The 22,208-nt window shown below is 48.6% G+C and overlaps 5 protein-coding genes across 5 annotated transcripts; 2 read left to right on the top strand and 3 right to left on the bottom strand.

Annotated features, from left to right (window-relative positions):
• Positions 1–180: 180 nt before the first annotated feature.
• On the top strand, positions 181–8,306 carry LY89DRAFT_781853 (polyketide synthase; the record flags this gene model as incomplete). The annotated part of the gene is made up of 8 exons (XM_018222521.1): positions 181–757; positions 818–2,728; positions 2,780–5,916; positions 5,982–6,697; positions 6,769–6,928; positions 6,979–7,287; positions 7,337–7,486; positions 7,539–8,306. Exons 1-8 carry the CDS (start codon positions 670–672, stop codon positions 8,304–8,306), a joined length of 7,239 nt encoding a protein of 2,412 aa, XP_018072059.1. The 5' UTR covers positions 181–669.
• A 2,174-nt stretch (positions 8,307–10,480) lies between these two features.
• Positions 10,481–12,194, top strand: LY89DRAFT_781852 (uncharacterized protein). The gene is made up of 5 exons (XM_018222520.1): positions 10,481–10,791; positions 10,844–10,874; positions 10,930–11,426; positions 11,478–11,551; positions 11,602–12,194. The coding sequence occupies exons 1-5, from the start codon at positions 10,676–10,678 to the stop codon at positions 11,850–11,852; spliced, it is 969 nt and encodes a 322-aa protein (XP_018072058.1). The 5' UTR covers positions 10,481–10,675; the 3' UTR covers positions 11,853–12,194.
• On the bottom strand, positions 11,952–13,193 carry LY89DRAFT_59944 (uncharacterized protein). Its single transcript, XM_018210094.1, has 2 exons — positions 12,905–13,193; positions 11,952–12,830 (listed from the first exon to the last, which is right to left on the bottom strand). Exons 1-2 carry the CDS (start codon positions 13,071–13,073, stop codon positions 12,052–12,054), a joined length of 948 nt encoding a protein of 315 aa, XP_018072057.1. The 5' UTR covers positions 13,074–13,193; the 3' UTR covers positions 11,952–12,051.
• A 1,101-nt stretch (positions 13,194–14,294) lies between these two features.
• Positions 14,295–17,207, bottom strand: LY89DRAFT_733533 (HET-domain-containing protein; the record flags this gene model as incomplete). Its single annotated transcript, XM_018219811.1, has 4 exons — positions 14,295–15,109; positions 15,165–15,384; positions 15,479–16,482; positions 16,532–17,207. The coding sequence occupies 4 exons, from the start codon at positions 17,205–17,207 to the stop codon at positions 14,295–14,297; spliced, it is 2,715 nt and encodes a 904-aa protein (XP_018072056.1).
• Positions 17,208–19,769: 2,562 nt separating this feature from the next.
• On the bottom strand, positions 19,770–22,053 carry LY89DRAFT_781849 (cytochrome P450). Its single transcript, XM_018222519.1, has 7 exons — positions 21,888–22,053; positions 21,763–21,828; positions 21,420–21,617; positions 20,963–21,367; positions 20,617–20,913; positions 20,467–20,548; positions 19,770–20,356 (listed from the first exon to the last, which is right to left on the bottom strand). The coding sequence occupies exons 1-7, from the start codon at positions 21,994–21,996 to the stop codon at positions 19,831–19,833; spliced, it is 1,683 nt and encodes a 560-aa protein (XP_018072055.1). The 5' UTR covers positions 21,997–22,053; the 3' UTR covers positions 19,770–19,830.
• Between the last annotated feature and the right edge of the window lie 155 nt (positions 22,054–22,208).

Below are 22,208 nucleotides of genomic sequence, written 5' to 3'. Positions count from 1 at the left end.
TTCCGGAGCACTCGCACGGATGTAGAAGGAGGGGCATGGGGTAAAAAGAGGCGCATGCGGCGTGGCGTGGCGTGCCGAGCCGGGATTACAGACACCCCTGAGCGAGCGCTACCTAATATCCACCTTCCTATATATAGGCTCGATAGGTCGGTAGGTGGCCTGGTACTGTATTTTACAGGTAAACACTTTACCCAACCGATCGCCCTACGTAAAATGCCAACTCAAGTGTCACCAACAATGAATGACAAGGTTATTGTGCTGACGGGTCTGCCTGCATTTTGCTGACGTTGGGAAACAAGGGATGGAGAGGCCCCGGTACGTTTGCTATTCTCACGGCTGCGATCTGGCTCGCCATGGGTTCGGCGGCTGGCAAGATGTATGTAGGTACAGTATGTACGAAGTACGGAGATACTCTGCAGCGGGATATGAAAGGTTGGATGGTACGACCACCGAGTGGTGCCAGTCCTGGGGTCGGTCATTACTGCAAGGCTGTGCTTGCTTCATTTTCTTCGGTTGACCACTTCTGAGTCCTTTATCCCAAGGTATCCTCTGTCGCTTCAGCTGTCACTTCTGCGATTTCAAACGCGGCAGAGCAACTGCAACACAATCTTTTCTTCCCAGATTCATTAAATCGTACCTTGATACCCAATCTATTGAATATCTGGAAACATGGCAGACAAGCATAAAGTAAATGGGTTCCACGACAGCGACCCGAGAAGTATTCCCAACAGCGAGCCGATCGCCATCATCGGCATGGGTTAGTCCACTCAAAACCTCACATTCGTGTACAAACCAACAAATACTGACAACCTGCCAGCATGCCACCTGCCCGGCGGAATCTCCTCCACAGATGCCATGTGGGAGTTCCTGAAAGCCGGCAAAGACGCACGCAGCGAGATCCCCAAATCGCGCTGGGACATCGATTCCTTCTACCACCCCACCCCAGGCCACCAAGGCAGCCTGTCGATGCGCGGCGGCTACTTTCTCGATGGCGATATCAGGACGTTCGATAATGCGTTCTTTGGCATCAATAATCTAGAGGCGAGTTACATGGATCCGCAGCAGCGGAAACTGCTCGAGGTCTGCTTTGAGTGTTTTGAGAGCGCGGGTGTTGGTGGTGAGCTCGCGGGAAAGAATATCGGATGCTATGTGGGCAATTTTGCGATGGATTATGTGTTGATGCAGAGCAAAGATCCGGAAAGTGTGCATCGGTATACGTCGACGGGGACGGGTATCACGATCCTGTCGAATAGGATTAGTCATGCGTTTGATTTGAGAGGTCCGTCTGTTACGCTGGATACCGCGTGTTCGTCGTCGTTGTACGGGTTGCATTTTGCGTGTAGTGCGCTGAGACAGGGGGAATGTGACGGAGCGATTGTTGCGGCGGCGAATCTGATCCAGACGCCTGAGCCGCAGATCTTTATTTCGCGAGCCGGAGTCCTGTCCGATACTTCGACGTGCCACTCTTTCTCTGCAGACGCGGACGGGTATGGAAGAGGAGATGCAGTCGGAGCCTTGTATCTCAAACGACTCTCAGATGCGATCCGTGACAATGATCCCATCCGCTCCATAGTCCTTGGGACAGCAGTCAACAGCGACGGCAAGACCCCAGGAATCACCCAGCCGTCTCAAGTCGGCCAACAAGAAGTCATCAGGAAAGCATACCAATCCGCTGGTCTGGATTGCGCTGCAACCGACTACGTGGAATGTCACGGCACCGGGACTCCAGTCGGAGACCCCATCGAAGTAAAAGCTCTTTCTCAAGTCTTCCTCTCCGAATCTGGGCGCTCCCCAGAAAGTGACCCGTTAATCATCGGCTCAGTCAAGTCCAATTTCGGCCACAGCGAGGCTGCAAGCGGTATCACGAGTATCATCAAGACGACTCTGGCGCTGGAGAATTTGGCTATCCCGCCTACGGTCGGCGTGGGAGAGTTAACGCCGAAAATTCCTTGGAAGGAATTGAACGTGGAGGTTGCGCGAACGGTTCTTCCGTGGCCAGTCGCGAAACATGAAGGCCATGTTCCGACAGCGAGTATTAGTTCGTTTGGATATGGTGGGAGTAATTCTCATTGTATACTTCAACGTCCGTCTGCGATCAAAGCTCTGACGAACGGTGTGGGGCATACAAACGGCGTAGTAGAGACAAATGGTGAGGTGCAAACGAACGGCGTGGTGGAGAAACGAGAGAGAGCCTATTTGATACCCCTATCTGCATCCACTTCCGACTCGCTTAAGGGCCGTATCAGCGATTTGGCATCCTTCGACACGGAAAACATCGCTACCTCCGACCTCGCGTATACACTAGGTCAGAGACGCTCAGAACTCAAGTGGCGCAGTTATTTCATTGGCAGAACAGCCACCCTCTCAAACGAAACAGTATCCAAGGCTCTCGATGTTATAACGGACCATACAAGTCTCAAGGCTCAAGATAATCAATTGAGCTTCATCTTCACAGGTCAAGGCGCGCAATGGCCTGAAATGGGGAAAGCGCTCTTTGAAGTGTACCCCGTATTTCGAGAGAGCTTCCAACGATGCGAAAGTTACCTCAGTGAGCTCGCACAAGCTCCAACATGGAGTTTGAGGCAAGAGCTGCTTGCGGGACCTGGTTTGAGCAGGATAAATGATCCAGAAATCTCTCAGCCTGTATGCACTGCGATCCAGATTGCGCTTATTGATCTGCTCAGCTCGTGGGATATTGAGCCTAAGTTTGTTGTTGGTCATTCTTCTGGTAAGTAAATTTCTGTCCGACTTTTGATTCTGGAAAGCTAAAAGCATGCAGGTGAAATTGCAGCCGCCTACTCAGCAGGACATATCTCCGCCTTCTACGCCATGGCTGTGGCTTTTCTGCGCGGACACATCGTTTCCTCCATCCCAAGGAATGGCTCCATGATCGCCGTCGGCGTAAGCGCAGACGTAGCAAACGAAGCCATCACTGCTCATGGCTTCTCAACTCAAGTGAACGTGGCGTGCGTCAACTCCCCCGAGAACGTAACTCTCAGCGGAGAAAAGACTGCCATCGAAGCCCTAAGCGAGATCTTGATCCAAGAAGGCAAGTTCGTGCGAACGTTGAAGACAAATGGCGTCGCGTACCACTCTCATCTCATGAAAGTTGTTGGAAGCGAGTACGAGAGCCTTCTTGCTGCTACACAACAGTTGGATCGGGTTGATTCCTCGAGTCCAGATAGGACGGTAATGAGGGCGCATGTCGAGATGATTTCTACTGTTCGGAAAACTCCTGTTGGCTATGAGGATACGTCGTCTCCAGCTTATTGGCGAGCCAATATGGAGTCTCCTGTTGAGTTTTGCTCGGCTGTCACGGATCTTCTAGCCGAAGAATCGTCGAGGTTCATTGAGATAGGTCCACATGGAGCTCTTCAGTTACCTGTCAAGCAGACCATCACCAAAGCGAACCCCGACAAGCAGATCCTGTATTTGTCCGTCATTTACCGCAACAAGGATGCCGAAGACTGTGCTCTTGATTTCGTCGGCAAACTATGGTCTTCAGGCTATCCCATCTCGTTCGAAAAAGTCAACGGCACAGAAGCCAAAAAGAACAAAGTGCTCACGAATCTCCCGAATTACAAATGGGACCACTCGAACCTCCTCTGGAACGAGCCAAGAAGCAGCATCGAATACCGTAACCGCAAGTACCGCCACGACGACCTCCTCGGCCTCGCCGTCGTCGGCTCCAGCTCCACGACCTTCACGTGGCGAAACCTACTAAGCGTCGACGACGTCCCATGGCTCGAAGACCACAAGATCCAGGGAAACATCGTGTTCCCCGCCGCGGGGTACATCGCCATGGCGTGTCGAGCGTGTCAACAACTCGCTTCTTCTGAGGATTTCAGCCAACATACCCTAGAACTCAAACAACTTTCCTTCCAACGCGCACTAACACTGACTCCGGGCTCGAAACTAGAGATCTTCACCGAACTCACGCCCCAGCGGATCTCAGACTCCAACCACGCGAAAAAATGGTGGAAATTCACAATCTCAACCACGGACGCGAATACCAGCGTCGAGCACGCCACAGGCTTAGTAGGCTTAACAGCAACCACTAGCCTCAGTGCCCTTCCCCGTCCAGAACGCACCGTCGACAGCGAATCCCAATCCGCAAAGATATGGTACGACCAATTCGACAAAGTCGGCTTCAATTTCGGCCCCCATTTCCGCTCCGTCTCCGAATTCTCGCACTCAAAACTCAAGACGGAAAATAAAACCGCCGCGAAACTCGCAGGACTCCCAGACGGCCTGGATTCCGACCATGAGGGCTACAGCTACGAAATCCACCCCATCGTCATCGACGCCATCCTGCAGACCTGCGTGGTATCCTGGACCGGCGGCGTCCTGGGGAATCTCGTGGCGAGTTTCCCGGTTGCCATTGATCGCATTCAGATCTCGCCTGGTGGCGTTCAACATAAAGCGTTACCGGAGCACGGCATCTTTACGTCTTGCAAGATTGTCGGGCCTTCGACGTCGCTTGCGAGGAGCGAGCTGATTGATCAGAGTGGGAACGCGTTTTTGAGGGTGAGTGGGATTAAAGCGGTTAAGATCCATGGCGCGTATTCGCGCGAGACGGCGAGGGAACCGGCGTTGCAGATTGTGTGGGAGCCGGATTTGGGGAAGTTGGTGAAGGGGAATAAAGAGGTGGTGGAGCAGTATATTAGTCTGCTGTTGAGGGAAGCGGAGGAGACGAGGAGATTTGGGGCGGTGGGGAAGTTGGTTAGGATATTGTCGCACACGAAGAGTTGTGCGAATGTGCTGGAGATGGGGACGTATGTGAAGAATGCTACGCAGGTGGTGATGGATTCGCTGGATCGGGGGAGCATGCATCAGAGGTTTGTGGGGTATAGTCGGGGACGAGTGGTGGATGGGTTGGAGGTGTGTGATGTTCAGCCGCTTGACTTGAAGGATGTGGAGAGTGAGGAAGGGTTCAAGGCACGGACGGACGAAATGTTTGATTTGATCCTTCTCACCGACCAGGCTGCTGTCGACAAGTTCTTTGGTCAACAGAAAGATCAGATCTTGAACTGTTTGGAGTCATCTGGGCACTTGTTGTGGAAAGGCGAGGTTTCTGGAAGTCCTCTACTCGAAGCTGGCTTCCAAATCTTGAGCTTCGACGGGAAAGATTCTAGCTCTCGCTTTAACTTGGCTTCACGAATTCAGTCAAGCTCTATTCCTGACCAAATCTTCAACGGAGACACAGACTCCTCTCAACCACACGTCCTCGTCGCCCAAGACGCCTTTCACCCCCTCAACGAAGCCCTAAAACACCACCTCGAGACCACCACCGGGGCACCAATAACTATCCTAACCCTCGAAGACCTCAAGACAGAAACAACGCTCCCTCCTCAATGCACAGCCATCGTCTCACTCGAGCTCGAAAAAGCCCTCGTCTACGACACCGACGCCGCCTCCCTCCGCGCCATCCAAAAGATCACCGACAACGCAACCACCATCCTCTGGCTCACCGGCGGGAACCTCTCCGTCGGCGAATCCCCCAACATGGCGACAATCCGCGGGCTCTCTCGCACCGTCATGGCCGAGCAGCCATCGACGAAGTTCTTCGTGCTCGATATCGACGAGCCGTCCGCAGCGGTCGATACCACGGTCTCGAATGTTCGCGCGGTGCTAGAGACGGCGAGCGAGGATCAGCCGGACTTTGAATTCTTGCAGATTAAGCAGGTGTTGCATGTTAGTCGGTTCGTGATCGATGAGGCGGTCAATGATGTGTTTCGCCGGAAAATGGGCGGGCGCGCTTCGTTGACGAAACTTGGTCAGGCGGGTCGGTGTGAGTTATCTATCAAGGAGATCGGACAGATGGATACGCTGGAATTCGTTCCTGTGAAAACTCCCTCTGCTATCCCAGACGATTACATTGACGTCGAAGTCAAAGCCGTCGGGATAAACGCCAAGGTAACCTTACGTCCATTTCCCCTATCTATCAACCAAGACAAGCTAGCTGACAATTATAAATAAAGGACGTCTACACCCTCTCCGGCAAAGTCGAAACCCCCGAAAACACCAGCTCCTGCGAATTCGCCGGCATCGTCACCCAGGTCGGCAGCAAAGTAACGCACGTCCGCGCCGGCGACCGCGTCGTCTGCGCAGCGCCCTCCCGCTTCGGCTCCCACGAGCGTATCCCCGCCTACACCTGCGCGAAGATGAAGAAACACGAATCCTTCACCGATCTCTGCGTCGTGCCCGTCGCGACCGCTACTGTCGTCTACACTCTTAAACACCTCGCTCGTCTACGCAAGAACGAGACAGTTTTAATCCACTCCGCGGCTGGAGGCGTGGGCCTGGTCGCTATCCAGGTCGCGGCTAGTATTGGCGCCCAAATCTTCGCCACGGTGAGCAATGAGAAGAAAGCGCAATTCTTGATGGATAATTTTGGGTTGAAGAGAGAGCAAATCTTCCATTCGCGCGACGATTCCTTCGTGAACGACGTCCTGGCCGCGACGAACGGCCGCGGCGTGGATGTGGTGCTTAATTCGCTGACGGGCGACCTGCTGCATCAGAGTCTGGGCATCTGCGCCAAGTTTGGCAGGTTTCTGGAGATTGGGAAGAGGGATATTTTGGATCATGGACAGCTGGATATGAGGGTTTTGGAGCATAACGTTAGTTTTATTGCGGTGGATTTGGCGGATTTTTATTATTCGGATAATCCGGGCGTGCATCGGGAGGTGTTTGCTGAGTATGTTCTCCCCTTTTCCCTTTTTTTCTACCTTTTGGAGAAGGGGTGGTGCTGATGCTGATGGGGGATAGATTGCTTGCTGAATCCCTGGAGACGTATCGTAAATTGGGGGGTGTGAAGCCGAAGGTCTTCGATGTCTCTGAGTTGACGGCTGCGTTTCATTATTTTTCCAACTCAGCTAGGACGGGGAAAGTAGCTGTGTCTTACGAGAATCCTGAGTCGTTGATTCCGGTATGTATAACCCTTCTTCAACCAGATTTCATGACGCTAATAAAGAATAGCTCGTCCCGCAAAAATACAGCATGGTGTTTAACCCCAACAAATCCTACTTCTTAGTAGGATGTCTAGGAGGTCTTGGACGCAGTCTTGCGCAATACATGGTCTCTAATGGAGCTCGTTACTTTACTTTCATGGGCCGATCTGGCGCCGATAAACCAGCTGCCAAAAATCTAGTTCTCGAGCTGGAGAATGCTGGGGCTAATGTCCAAGTTGTGCGTGGAGATGTTCAAGATTTCGGAACAGTATTAAAGGCGATCAAAAACCTCCCTCGGAAACTGGGAGGCGTGGTTCAAGCTCCGATGGCTTTGGGTGTAAGTTACTTCCTACTTCAAATTACTGGAAATGCTGACTAGGTATCAGAATGCCTTGTTCACCGCTATGGACAACAAGAAATGGCGCGCTCCTCTCGAGGGCAAAATTGACGGAACGTGGAACCTCCACACGGCCATTAGTGGCCTAGACTCAGAACTCGATTTCTTCCTAATGCTCAGCTCGCTCTCCGGCTCTCTCGTAAGTCTCCTCCTCCCCTTCCCCCCTCAACATCCTCCTAACAACCCACAAGGGCGCCGCCACCGAAAGCAACTACTGCGCCGGCAACAGCTTCCTCGACGCCTTCGCCTACTACCGGCGCGCCAAGAATCTCCCCGCCCTCGCCCTCGGCTTGGGAGCCATCAAACAAGTCGGCTTCCTGCACGAGCATTCCGACATCGAAGCCATGCTCGCCCGCCGCGGCGTGGCCGCCATCTCGGAAGAAGACATGCTGCAACTAATCGACATCGCCTTGACCCACTCCCTGCACTCCCATTCCCTTCCTCTGGGTTTACGAAAACCGCATATCCTCACAGGATTAGAATCCATCGGCATGCAACCCATCTGGGACGACGGCTTCAAAGGCTCCCAAGAATTCATCATGGCCGACCCCCGCGTCTCGATCGTCTCACTCGGCAACGCCCGCCTAAAAGACACCCACGCCGGCCCCGACGCACACAACTCCGTGATGATGCCGCTGCTCTCAGCAACAGACAGCACCGAGACGAAGCGGAAAGTGGTCTTCACAGCCCTGGCGGGCAAATTGAGCCAGTTGACGCTGACGCCGGTGACGGACATCGCGTTCCAGATCGCGTTTGCGGCGCTGGGGATGGATAGTCTGGTTACGGCGGAGTTTCGCACGTTTATCTTTCGCACGTTTAGGGTTGATGTTGCTTTTATGGATTTGATGGATAATAAGAGTACGATGGGGGACTTGACCGAGTTGGTTTGTGGGAAGTTGGGGGGTGGGAAGGGGAAGGGGAAGTGGGGGTTGGGGAAGAGGGTTAATGGACATGCTTGATGTGGGTATTTATGGGGGGGGCGCAAGTACGTCTCTGAAGTTGAGGAAGTAATAGTCTTTGTTTCAATTGAGGAAGAGAGGGGACAAGATTAGCCATGCTTGGGTTTGGATATTCACAGTGCACGCGCAGCATTTTCAGAAGCAAGAAGATGGTCCATCTTGGAACAGATGGCACGTGTTGGAAATCAGACGAACTGGCAGGCTTGATATGACATTTTCTTAGGCTTACGGAGGACTTCTCGAGATAGAAGGTAGACTTCTGTCGTTGTATGTGGCGTAGAATTTCTACTTGATCAACAACACTATTATGCACACTTTAGGGGTTGATCTCAAATAATCGAATTTGCCGCAGGGGAAAGTAGGTAGATTGTCATGATGGGGTACATTGCACGTTTTTGAGACTATTAGACAGACTGTCAGGCAGGCTTGAATGACGTCCTAGGAGTCTGTATGGGGGACCTCTCCATACGGAAGGTAGACTTCTGTCGTTGTATGTGGCGTAGAATTCAATTAATCAGGGTGTTTCTGCATACTTTAGGGGTTGATCTCAGGTAGCCAAAGTTAGTGCAAGGCACTTTTGGATAAGCTGGTAGATTGGCATTATGGCGTAGTTTGCCCGTTTTGGGACGATTAGACAAATATGGACGACCTCTCCATATGGAAGGTAGATTGTTCTTTTCCATTATTCTATTTTGTGTGAATTCACCTGATCAAGGTTCTGCATACTTAAGGGGTTGATCTCAGATAATCAAAATTGGTGTAGGACGTTCTTGGACAAACAAGTAGCTTAGTTTGGCATCGTGGCGTAGATTGCACGTGTTGGAATTGGTCAGGCTTGGTCTGATGTCTTCTTCATCGTCTGTATGGAGGACCTCTCGACATGGAAGGTAGATTTCGATTACTTTGTTTTGTGTGAATTCACTTGATGAAAGTCCTGCACACTTTAGGGGTTGATCTCAGATAGCCAAAGTTGGTGCAAGGTAATTTTGAGCAAGCAAGTAGATTCAATATTGGTAACCCTAGAGTGCATATTCTCGACATTACTAGACGAAATCAAAGGATTATAGTCCTTACGGGGGACTTCTAAATCCAGAAAGAAGATTGTCAATATTGTATAAGTCGCACGTTAGACGATTACGGTGTACTCCCCTTGATTAAATATTAGCTTACTCAAAATATAAGGGCATGCTACACTAATATTGAAGAGAGTGTGCAAGTAGAATCTGTATCAAGATTCAAATTCCATCAATGATTCAATACTTTAAAACGGTATAAGTTCTCTCTTCTTCAAACTGAAGTAGAATTATCGAGTGGCAAGAAACGAACATATGATCAGGGGGACACATTGTAGATGAACATTAAGTGGCAATAACAGATTATTCACAGTGTACGTGAAGGACACGCGCAAGCAAGCGCAGAGTAGATCTTGAACAGTTGTGCAAGACGATCAGCCAAAATCTGACTTTCATAGTGTCGACGGAGGGCTTCCAAATCCAGAAGGAAGATCATTATCCTTATATAAATTGCACGTGTTCACGTCTGTTTTCCCTTCCCATTCGCCCAACAACAAATCCATTCCTGCACCTAAATCCTCCCAATTGTAACAATCCCTCGTACGTTCCTCCAATAACCCAACTCCATGCTTCAGCGAGGCAAAGTAATCCAGATCGGCCCGGCCCCAATACCGAAACGAACAAACGCAACAAGGCTGCAGCAAGGACCAACCGTATAATTGGCGAATACACCTATAATTTTGATACTCGCACCACCCACCTCGCTTGTCATGCACATTGCACAACCGGTAGACTACTGCACGATAGATTGCAACACCGTTTCCAGCCACCATGCAACAAATTAGCGCTCGCTCGCGCTTCAAGGTCCCTCTGTGGGTACGCACCGCGGAGAGAGGCAAATTTATGAATTTATGTACACGCCGTTCCCGTGCATGGCGCGATGGTGGTTGCACTGCCGGAGCCCAATGCACTGCGCCATCCGCAATGTACGACTGTGCGCGCGAGATTGGCGGAACATCTCTCCACCTAGTATGCCCGGCCAATGGATAAGGGTTCGTGCAGCAGCGTTCTGGTCAGCGTGCGGCGTGGGTCAGCAAAACAGGGGACCAGGCTATTTATCCAGAGACCGAAAAACACCCCGAAGATCTTCAGATGTGCTGGCTGTCTGAGATAGGATGGGAGGGAGAGCCTGATTGGGATGCTTAAGCGCAGATAAACTGTGTGGCTCGCTCGAGCGAGCGAGGTGATATCTTAGGTGTGAGACGTCGGTTTTTTTGTTTCTTTCTTTTCCAACAATTGACGGACGCGGAAGCACACTCACTCGCTTCATTTTGTATCACATCAAAGTTGTTCAAGATGAATTATTCGGTGTCGGGCTTGGTGGGGTTCATTATTGCTATAATGATACTCTCTACCTCAGCAGTTGTTCTACGGTTCTGGTCTCGTTTGCTGGCTGCTCGTATCACTTTAGGGTAAGTTTCTTGGTTTGGTGGAGATTGAGTCCGTTTCTGACATTCAAAATAGTTGGGATGACTGGCTAGCACTCGCTGCGTTGGTATGAACTTCACCTTTTCCCTAACATACGGACCTCGACTAAGATAAGTGCGTAGCCTGTGAGTTTGGCTCAAATGTCCGTCGTGCTTCGTGGCGCCTCTAGCGGACTACTTGGGAAACATATTCCCGAATTGACCCTCCCGGAACTCGAGTGGTCCCTCAAGTTGCTGGTAGCAGCAAACCTACTATTCAACGTCTCAATCTCGTTCTCACGGCTGTCGGCTTTGGCTTTCTATTCTCGAGTGTTCACTCTGCCAGGTGCAAATAGTAAGCTCTGGACATGGAGCTTTTGGATCGTCACCTCCCTCTGCATTGCGTGGCCACTGGCAATGATCCCCATGAATCTATTCAATTGCAGTCCAGTTCGTCGACTTTGGCAGCCGTGGCTTCCTGGACATTGTATGACGCAGTTCGAGATATACATGATCAGCGGCGCAACCTCGGTTTTTGTCGATTTGTGTGTGCTTATCCTGCCGTTGCCGAAGATCTATCTACTTCACATGGATCTCCGAAAGCGGTTCATGGTTGGACTTGCATTCCTTGCTGGTTATAGGTGAGCAGACTTGCATTTAACACCTAGCAAAATCCTAACGATACCCTCTAGTGTTATCTTCATGTCCGTTGGGAGAATGATTCAGACTGCACAAGTTGGAAGTGCTCTCGATATGGACCCTATCTGTAATTCCACCCCACTTCCATCTCCATCTACCTCCTAACTCGTACGACAGATACCATCATCCCCATGGCCTATTGGATCGAAGCCGAGTGCGGCCTATCCATCCTTGCCATCTGTCTCCCAGCCATCTTCCAACTCGCTAAACGTGTTTACCGCTCCGGCTTGGTATCACTACTCAGCTCAAAGGACTTCTCGGCATTGGAGTACGAGATGAACTCGGGGAAATCGAGACATACAGACTCGAAGCGCCAATTCTCGCAGACTTCCCATGAACGAATCATGACGCCCACAAGTGATGTCTAGCTGGTCGTGGCTGGGACTGGTATGTAGCATGGGAAAGGTAATGGCCGCAGTTGTATATAGTTATCAACGTCTGTCCATGAAGTTTTGTACATAGTTAGTGCCATCAGCATACGATTTGACGATGCTTGACGTCTTTTCTTGAATTTAATCAGTTGTACATTATTCGGGATATCACAGTTTCTGCCAGTGTTCCAGCTCTTTACTCAGCTTCATGGTTATCCACTGCCTGATGAACAAACTCTACAGCATCACTCTCTTCTTGCACTCCGTCAGACTCCCAACCCGAGCATTGATGTGAAGTCTGTAAAGGGTGGGTGAGTAGATTGCTCAGGTCCCGACATTGTGCCTCTCTGAACGCAGGTGGTGTATCAAATCTCCCTGTGTAGTATGACAGAAGCACTTCATCGAGCGATGAGAAGCCTATATGTTGCGCTATGGATAGAAGAAACTCGAGTCGCTCATTTAATGGAGCCGTGGGCGACGGGGCCAAGCCATGCTCTTGAAATGCGTAATCTGCTGCGCTCAGAGATTCAGAGTCCACCAGTACAAGGCTCGAAGACCATGGCGTGAAAGAAGTGCATTCCCCTGGAGCAGAGAGAGGCGATGAGGCTGCGGCTCTTTCCACATCCGGATATCTGGTCTCGAACCAGTTAAAGATCTCCTCAGGTCCTATGGTCGAAATCAAAGCATCATTGTCGGAGTCGAAGTTGGAGCAGATAGGTTGGTATAAACTGAGGTCAAAAGTTTGATTGTTGGAATCTAAAGGATCGAGAGGCTCTGGGAATGAAAGGTGGTCATCTGGAATGTGGAACGTGAAGCTTGGCTCTGAGATTTCGAGATCGATTTGGTCGCAATCTAGCCATTCGTCTAGTGGAGTATCATTGAAAGTAGAACTGAAACCATGGCATCTGTTTTCCAACCCGTTGACGTCTTGAAGTATATTCGATTCTGTGTAGTGCTTCTGGGTATCTCGCTGACCTAGAACAAACATGTGGTCAGTACCAGTAATTCTCGGGCCACGAAGTGGGATGGATGAGAGCTACTGTGCATACGTTTCTTTCTTTGAGAAAGTCGATTCTGGGCTTTTCGACGCTCTCTCTGGTCGGAGATGGCGCTCCATGCTGCCGAGATCTTTCGGCCCATCCCGCAAGTGGATACCTCTTGGCTTCTCTTATCAAATAAATTGGAGCTCTCAGGTCGTTTCGTAGCTGGTAGGTGCATCACCTGCTGAAAATGATAGACATTACAGAAAAAAAGACTATGGACAGATAATTATCTCCATACACAACCAGACCTCTCGGCCATATCCAACTCGAGGTTCAATTTGCCTTGCGTACATGCTCCTCTCCGACGAGCAACCCCTATTCTGACGAAGACCCTACAGCGCCGTCACATTAGGACATCAGTAGACTGGGATCCTTCACAATTGATACTTCGATGGCCTCGACCTCGTGCTTCGACGTTACAGTCTAGACCTCCAAGGAGCGGCCAGGTACCGATGAAAGTACCGACCACTTGGCTGTGCCACAATGTATCCATGGTAGACTTTCAAAACGAGCAGGTCGCTATCGAACATTCCAAACGCCGCCCCCACAATAACACACACTAGGATCTCCCACAGCCTCGCCAAAACTCTATTAGATAGGTTTCCATGCAAGATAAATTGAATATGCAAGTATTTGATTAGGCAAAAACGTGGGGACTTCCAAGGCCACGAAACGGTGACAGCTGTCAGGGGGTCTCGCCAATGGAGGACCCTTGGCATAAATGATAAACGAAATGGGCGTGCGTCCGATGCAAACCTTACTTCGTTACCCATCTTGCATACTCACCGAACTCGACATGGCGCCAACTTCTGCACATCATCCCTCTTCTTATCACTCCGCTGAATCCCGCACGGCAGTACGGGGCGACTCTCCCCCGTCGATGCCGAGCCTTACCTTCGTATATTTCGTGAAAGAGGAACGACAGCGTAGCTCTGATTGGGTATACCATCTGACGTGCTTTAGTGTCTCCATTCATGATTGCAGCTCTTTAACGAATGCGGAGTAGAATTTGGAATAATCGCCCAGAAATGTTGAGTGGTCTGACTGACGAATGCACTGTAACATTTGCGTGGCGGGGTGCATCTTGTCCTCCCTTGTACATTGTACTGTGCCTCTTCTCTCTGCTCATCAGATTGTCTCCTTCCCCTCATATCGTGCTGTGCCTCTCTGCTGCGTCTATTCTCGGTCTCTGAGACTAGAAGGGTTTAGTGCTTCGCTTATGTTGAGGCTGCAAGACGGGGCTCGCGTAAAATGTACCTGTAATCGCTTGATAGCCGGCAGTAGTGCCGGGCCGTGAAGTCGACGAATGGTAACATGTCTGTCACAAAAATAGAAGTAAAAAACTCTGTTTCATTATTTACGTCAAAGGCCAGCTGCTATACTTACTTGATCTTCATCATATGATCTTCAATTCGACATTACGCAAGTCGCGATTCGTTTCTTCCCAAGCTAATTCATGCCAGAATCCAAGACCGATTCGTTTATACAGCTGTGACTGCGAATCAACCAACTCAAGCCCCAGACAATACACAAGGCCTCTCGAACGAGATACTGCGAGAAAAGTCACAGTGTACTCTGACTCGGAAATCTTGTAGTCGGGAGCCCAGTGTCCCAGCTGGACCCTATCTTCATCCCTAACGATGGGGTGTCCAGAATAATCATCTGGAAGATGGTACCTCGTTGCAGGAAACGGCAATCTACCGTCTCTCAGCCTCGCTTTATCGAACCCTCGATCTGTGATCTCATATTGTAGCTCCTCCTCGCTGGGAATATAGGCTGGCAAATGACCATCGGGCTTTGCAGTCAGGCTTGTGACGAGAGTGTCAAAATCATAGTCGTTCGCTTCGTTAGCCTTGCCCTTGGAGTCGACGCCTTTTCGGATTGCTGCCAGTCTGTCCAAGGCCCCATAATAATGGTCGTAGAAGTTCGATTCTCGAGCCAGATTTGAGTCTGCGGGTTGGTCCTTTCTGGTTTCCCAGGCGAGTTCGTAGTAAGACTCTGAGGAGCTATAGAGTAGTACCGTAGCGACTGATAACTTACCACGCAGATTTATCGTGCCGGTGTACTGGTTTGAGATATCTGATGGAGAGGAAGGCGAAGTTGAAATGTCTAAGATTTCGAGTAAGACTTCGTGATCAGAAACAGTGTCTGGTCTGTATAGTGAGAAGTACATGATTTTAGCGTTGATAGAAGCCCAGGACCAAGTGGGAGCTTAAATGAAGTTAGAGCTTGAACACCCAGGTGGGATTTCTAGGGGGTTTCTTACCTGCAAAATCCTTCATAGGCTCACTTTCTCTTAGTTCTTTAGGCTGCGGGCGGTTGAAGCAAGGCGCTCCTGGAGAGGAAACGTGCCATAGTAATTCTCGCCACACGTACTTTCTCCATAGTCCGGCATGATAAGTATCTCCTGTCGCTTTCTGATATTCTGCTGCTATTCCTGCCAGTGCTGCCAGCTTGTCGGATCCTTTGGTGAGTTTTCTCTTTGACTGTTCCTCAGAACATGGGGATCAGCACAATTCTTTTCTTACGGTCCAGAAAATAGCAGACAAAGAGACGGTTATGAGAGATGGGTCGACATACATAGGCTTGGATGATGAGCAGCCAACACATATAAAACCTTTCCACATCTTTTGACCCGGGATTTGAAAGATCCAACGCACCTCCGATCCCAAGCTGATAGATTCGATTCCATTCAATTTCGTCGATGCCCCTAAAAGGAGTGGCTGTAAAGATCGACATTGGTAAAGACTCTGATGTTTTGCAGGAGACACATTGCCAGTAAACCATATCTTGCCCAAACATGATGCGTCTAGTGGAGAGTAGTTCCTCTTGCAGCACCCACGCTCGTTCTTGCAAGGGACCTTTCGGATCATTTCCATATTTCTTTGCGAAAGGAAACAGATACAACGGTCCTTTGTCTGGGAAGTCCCATGGCGATGCTTCCCAAAGTTTGAATGGTCGTTGGAGTCGACTGTCTCTCTTCACGAACAAGCCTTCGCTCGAGTTCTTGGCTGAAAGAGCGGATATGCAAATGACTGAGCACCGATAGATCAACCCCATCATTGATGACTGTTCTTTCCAATCGTCCTCGCTATCTTGCATGATGCACAAAGAGTCAATCCATAGATAGTCTATACCGAGACTCTTCGCTATGAAAGATGCATCCCTGAAAGTTTTGGGAAATTTCTTCCAAGGAATTCCTTTCTCCCAGTCCGAGACGTTTGACATCAGTGTTCTGAGAGGCTGCAACTTCCCCCAACAATGGCTTAGAGCGGCGTAGGATATATTTGGAGATCCTTCGAATGACGCTGCTGATATCAAAACGGGCTTTCCTTCCAGGTAGTTGCCATTAGGATCAAGCTTGATGTTGGTGAGATCGAGTAGTCTTTTTGGGACAAATCTAAGGCTCGCAACTTGGCGAGTGAACGCAACGCATTGTTTATGGTGCCGGCTGCAGATGCCCCTCCAGGCATGAATCTGCTTGAGTGCAAATTGAGACCCTGTGGTGTCCTTATCATAGCGTAAACCATCCTCATCGGCCTGATCCAGTACTTGATTTATGGGTAGATCTCCTGTAATTCCATCTACTCGAAATTAGGCTCTACTAGAAGAGTACAAGTGGAGACGGCATACCTTTGAAGTACATAGACTGCAACGGGATCTCGACACGATAAAATGGTAAGATGACAGCAAAGTACTCATCAGCCGATATCTCATTCGTGTATCGGAAGAATCTTCTTTCGTCATCGGGAAGCAAGATACTCCACACTTCATTACTGCAGCCTGGTCGATGCTTTTGCATACGTTTGAGAGATTCCACTCTATGCTCAAGAAAATCTAGTCCCTTCTGCCTCGACATTGTTGATACATCGATCAAATTAGAGTATACTCTCCGCAGCGTCTCAAAATCGAAGGTATGCAGACCTGCGGTCTCGACACTGAGCGGCACAATCTCAACCAGTAAACGATACAGAGGTACATCGTTATCGGGCGGCAAGGTCCCAAGTCGAATCTGTCGATCTGGTAGGTCCACATCTTCGATAGGTCGACGACTGTCAAGCAGTGAGTGATAGAGGATAGCACAGAGGACGCATTTTCCCGAATCCACGCATTTCTTCAGGGATGTGCTAGAAGGATGGTGGGGGAATTCGACTCTGTGAGGGGGCTTTTCGGCTGCTATACCGCCCCAAACTATGAAGTGGTGACAGAATTTGCAGATAGGTCGACCTCCTGCTGTCAGGCACCTTGGTCTTAATTTCCCATCAGGACCAAGGGATATCACTGCGACGGAATCTGCCTTCGGGGGCATCTTGCAAGTATCAGCAAGAAATGGTGAAGGCTATCTTAGGCATTCTTGAGCTTAGGGTGACTGTGTCGTATTTGAATACTTGTTGATCCAGCCTGATTTTTCACGAGGCTCTGGGCTGCAGCTATTTATAGAGCATCGCATGCTCAGACACGTGATTTCTCACGTGTTTCTTCACGACATGGTATTCCATAACACGATTGCCGGAGTTTCGAGGGTGGAGCGCTAGAGATTAGCAGATCTTCTTCTAGTTCCTTGAAGACACAAGAAAGGGTAACCTCATTGTGGCAATCAGCAGAGTTGGGCTGACCCTGAATAACCTGTACTACCAAGCAATCATCAGCCATATGTAGTTTGGGTTCAGCGACATATAAAAGAAACCAGAAAGCTCTAGAGAAGCGAAGAGTAGATCTTAAAGGCGGCCGTACAAAAGAGACTATGTGAGAAAGAATAGGCTAAAATGAACGAAAAGTAAGGAATACTGGCCACAAAATTCACAACTTCCGATTGACTCACCTTACTTACTTCACTTATCTCCTTGTTACTATCAATTCCTGTCCTCAATAAATACACTGTAAGGAAAATCGAGCGAAGTAAACAGAGTTGAAAAATCAAAATGAGATTAAAGAGCGACTTTACTTGTTTCCATTAATTCTCTTTCTTTCATTGATCCTTATTTGTACTTGTACTCTACCTTTTTCAAAGAAAGCAAATCTTAGTATAAGCAAGCAATATTAAGTTCCAAATATTACCGAGGCGCAGAGGAAAAGTGACCCATGTTCAATAGCTGGGTAAAGGTAAGTAATATTGTTGGCTAAACAAATACTTATTTTTTGTTTCAGTTCCTCGCAAATAAGTCTCTTTTTTGGTTGTCTGACAAAGTTCCATTAAACGACGTTCTGATTGACGATTAGCTATGTAAAGGGTATGGATTTTGTTTTCAGCAGAGAAATAGTAGAGTTTTGTGTGATTACAGTGTTCTTTGTATTTAAACAGGAATCATTTCGCAATGGAATCCGGTCTTTCACCTTTGATTAAGCCACATGCTTTTGTGTATGACTGTTGTGAGTAGGTACGAACTTCATTGTCCAGCAAAGATCATGGAAATATCTATATATCAAAAGTTCCTCACGGTAAACATGGCCATCCAAGCAAGGAGTTATGGCTTTCTTATCACTTGCCTATCCAGGTATGAAGTCCTATTCGGAATCATAAACATCTAACACTTTTCTCAGGTCAACTCGTGGCACACGAACAAGCCAGGTAGGCGCTTCTCATCCACCAAGTTCCTGGGACTCCCATATGTCTATCAACCACGTCACGTACCTGGTCTTCACCAGAAAAGATCCACTCACACTTATACCCACTATCCACTTAGTGACAGTGGTGCAGCTACCAGAATGATAGGCGCTACCAGGCTTGAGGGCAACATTTACTAATTCGGCAAGTGGCTAGGCTGCTTTGCTAGAACTTTGGACGACAGAGATCTAGGAGGCGTCACAATCCTCCCGAGAGGCATGGGAATTAAAATCAACTTGACTGGAATGGAGGGTGAGATAACCTTCACTTTGGACAACCAAGTGATTCAGACAGGCCCGGTTTGGTATTTGAGTGCAATTGATATTCAATAGTATGTTAGTATCAGGAATATAATTGTAACCGAGGCCGGACAACCGCGAACTTGGACAAGAAACGAGAAGCTTGTCTTCAATGCGTAGTCGATAATAGGATTTAAATTCACGCCACAGAGGCAACAATTCAAAGACAGAGAGTCAGGCAAGATGAAATGGAAATGGACAAAGATGAAAAGCCAACTTCCCCTCAAATTGTCCGTCCCCACTACTAGGAAAGTCGTTTCTTAGCCTTAAACGGGCGCAATCGTGAACGATCTGCCACATCACAAAGCGCAAACATTCTAGTTTACTATACCAAGCTCCGTCAACTCCTAACCGTTGAATTGAAATCAGACAACCAGCTTTTCGAAGTTTTGCGTCTTCGATACAATAATATGCACTACCAGTGGCAATCATTAATATACTTCCCTACACTAACTTGTACTCAGATTTGTCATATTAGAGATGTACAGAATGTTTTTACAATCAATGATATAGATTTATCGATGTTGTATCTGTGCGTGATGAGGGGTAAGGAGTTTTGTAGACGAAGATAAGGTAAATACAGATCATCACCAAAGATTGTCTTCGGCGGTAAGAGATTGCAATAATCTAAGATGATAATGACGAAAGTGCTGAATATAATGCTTACGAAGTCTTTCGCGTTATTAGAACCCCCTGACAAGAAGATACTTGGAATCGAGATTATGGAATTTGCGCCGAATGTTGAGAACCTTCAAACTGTTAGCTCGCGACCCCAACGCGTTTTCTTCGGTCAAGGGAGTAAGATGCATTGTTACGGAGAAGATGAGACCACAAAGAAATATCGAATCCGGCCGGCCAGGCTGGAATTACCGAAGGGCGGAGAGTCACGAAATTGAGAGAAAAACGAGCGACTTCACTTTGATATTTATTCCTTAACAGAATTGAATGAAATTCGGCGCATACAACAGGGCAGACGTACAAAGTGAGAGAGAAAAAAAAACAGATGGATGTTCAACTTCCTCTGAACATCACTCGACCCCCACGCTTCCCACGGCTCTCAAAATATCCTTCTCACAACTCTCCCTATACTGTCTTTCAATAACTCCTGCTCGATCCCCGCCATCTCTGACCTGGCATCTAATCTTAAATGGTGCCGGCTTCACAATGATCAAGCTCTCTTGCCTACTCGTCGGAACCTGGAATTCACATTCATCTTTGTCCAACCCCAAGATTAAACTCCCATTCTCTTTCTTCACCTTTCCCGTTCTAAGTTTCTCAACATCGACTTCTTCTTCTTCGCCGTCTCTGTTTTGAAAAGCGCCAGCGCGAATGTCGAAGGCCCACGCCAATCCTCCACAAGCATTGATTAGCTCGTGGTGTGTCAGCTCAGGCCCTTGACATAGCCTTCGACCCCAGCCGTAAGCAGTTGATTGTTGAATCTGAGGGTAGAGGGAAAGAGGCTCGCGGTACGTGGCCGTGAAAGAAGGGTCTAGGTAACGTGCAGGATTAAAGGTGTGTGGGGATGGATATTTTGCGGGGTCGCGAGAGAATGCCCTTCAAATTTAGAGTTAGTGAGAGGAACTATGTCTCAAGCAGCATATAACAAAGCAACATCAGGAATGATATCATCAATGCCAAGGAAAGGCGTGAAATGGTCCACTCACCATTCGAGGGGGTGGATTTTCGCGCCTTTGGGAATGAAGTAACCATCATATACATCGTCTTCTTCCACCTCGTGCACTACACCTGCCATCAAAATTTTAGCGAATCTCTCAAGTTTACATTCGAAAGGCAAATTGGAGGTGAAATCCTACCAGTTGGAATTGGTGGTCGCCAACGGAAGCATTCTTTGATGAAGGATCTGAGGACTGGAAGGTGCGGGGCATCCTCTACTTCGGGCATACGTTCTAAGCCACAGACTGAATCGACTTCCTCTTGAACCTTTCTGAACCATTCTGGATATAGAATAGCTGCTCGGACGAATCTTTGCATTGGAGAGCTGATCGTAAAGACCCCTGTAATAGAGAGCATGCCGAGTGTGGAAGCAGCTTCTTTCTCATCGAATGGCTGAGATTTGATGTCCTCGAGATAGTTTCGCAGAAAGGAAGGTCCTGTAATATTATGAGTGAAGAACGCATTGAATTCACAATGAATGCTAACCTGTTGTCCCTTTGGCAATTCTATCGCGGACTTCTGCCCAATTCTGTTGGAACCAAGCTTGCTCCTTTGCGCGACGTTGTGCTTCCCATTTCTTCCAAGGTGAGAGAAAAGTTGGCATGAGGAGTAGAGGAGTGGTCAAATTGCTTCTATTTCCTAGTGGCGATATGGCGATCAACAAGTTCCAGGCGTGTTCTTTCAAGATGGCGGCAAAGTCAGGGGTCCCCCACGTTAGACGGCATATTGTTCGAGAAGTCATGTCTTCGGTTAGACTGACCCAGTCTGAAGAGTCGTTGAGCATCCGCCAGATGAACCTTTTCGCTTCGATAGAAGGGTAGTTGAAGTAATTCTTGTTCTTTGTAGCAACGAGGTGCATGTGATTCAACTTCTTTTGTCTAGTATGATAGACTGGAAATGAAAGTCAGTTACAGTTGGAAGTAAGAGCATCGCAATTACTTACTATTTCTACTCATAAGAGGCATGTACTCTGCGGTACCGAGATTGCCTTGAGAATCATGCACACTTGGGACTTTAGGCCGACCAGAGTACTTGGATCCTCGTTTCCCAAAAAGCTCGTTTGCAACATCTTCTGAAGCCACAAAAATGTGTAGCTCGCCCATGATTGTGGTTCCAAAGAGTGACCCATATTTATCAGCCCCTATTCACCAAAGGATACGGGTCAGTATGGCTTCATGCATCTCGAACATAGATTTGCATGCTTCTAGTTCAATCTGAGTATGGACTGCGGAGCACAAGTCGTGGGTATCAAGAAAGAACTTTGCATTGGAGAAGTTGAGACTTACATTCTTTGAACTTGAACCAAAAGCCGAGGGAAGGCAGCTCTTTGAGTGGGCCAAACCAAGGGAGTCCTATGTTGAATAACATGTTAGCTTATACCAGCTGCCCAGGAAGATAGCCGGATACTTGCCTTTCGGTCCTGGCAGGTGGCGGTATTTACTGAGCGTAACAAATTTTTTGTATAAGTGAAAGAGGACGATCAGAAACAGCAGGCAAAGTGAAAGGATATTAGACAACATTGCAGCCAATTCGATGTTTCTAAAATCTACTCACACAACAGGAGCGGCAAAGGAACGTCCAATTTATATGTAATACCACACGAAAGATGACATGTAATCCATTTTGAATAGATATCGGCTAAGCAACCCTCCCCCAACAGTGGGTACATCAAAGTTCTGACTAATGATATGCTGATCGATACCTAACGGGCATCACTTGTTTCCGAAGCCTG

The sequence above is a fragment of the Mollisia scopiformis genome, assembly GCF_001500285.1.
Source record: "Mollisia scopiformis unplaced genomic scaffold LY89scaffold_11, whole genome shotgun sequence".
Taxonomy (NCBI): Eukaryota; Fungi; Ascomycota; class Leotiomycetes; order Helotiales; family Mollisiaceae; genus Mollisia; species Mollisia scopiformis.
This window is presented reverse-complemented; position numbering and strand designations above follow the sequence as displayed.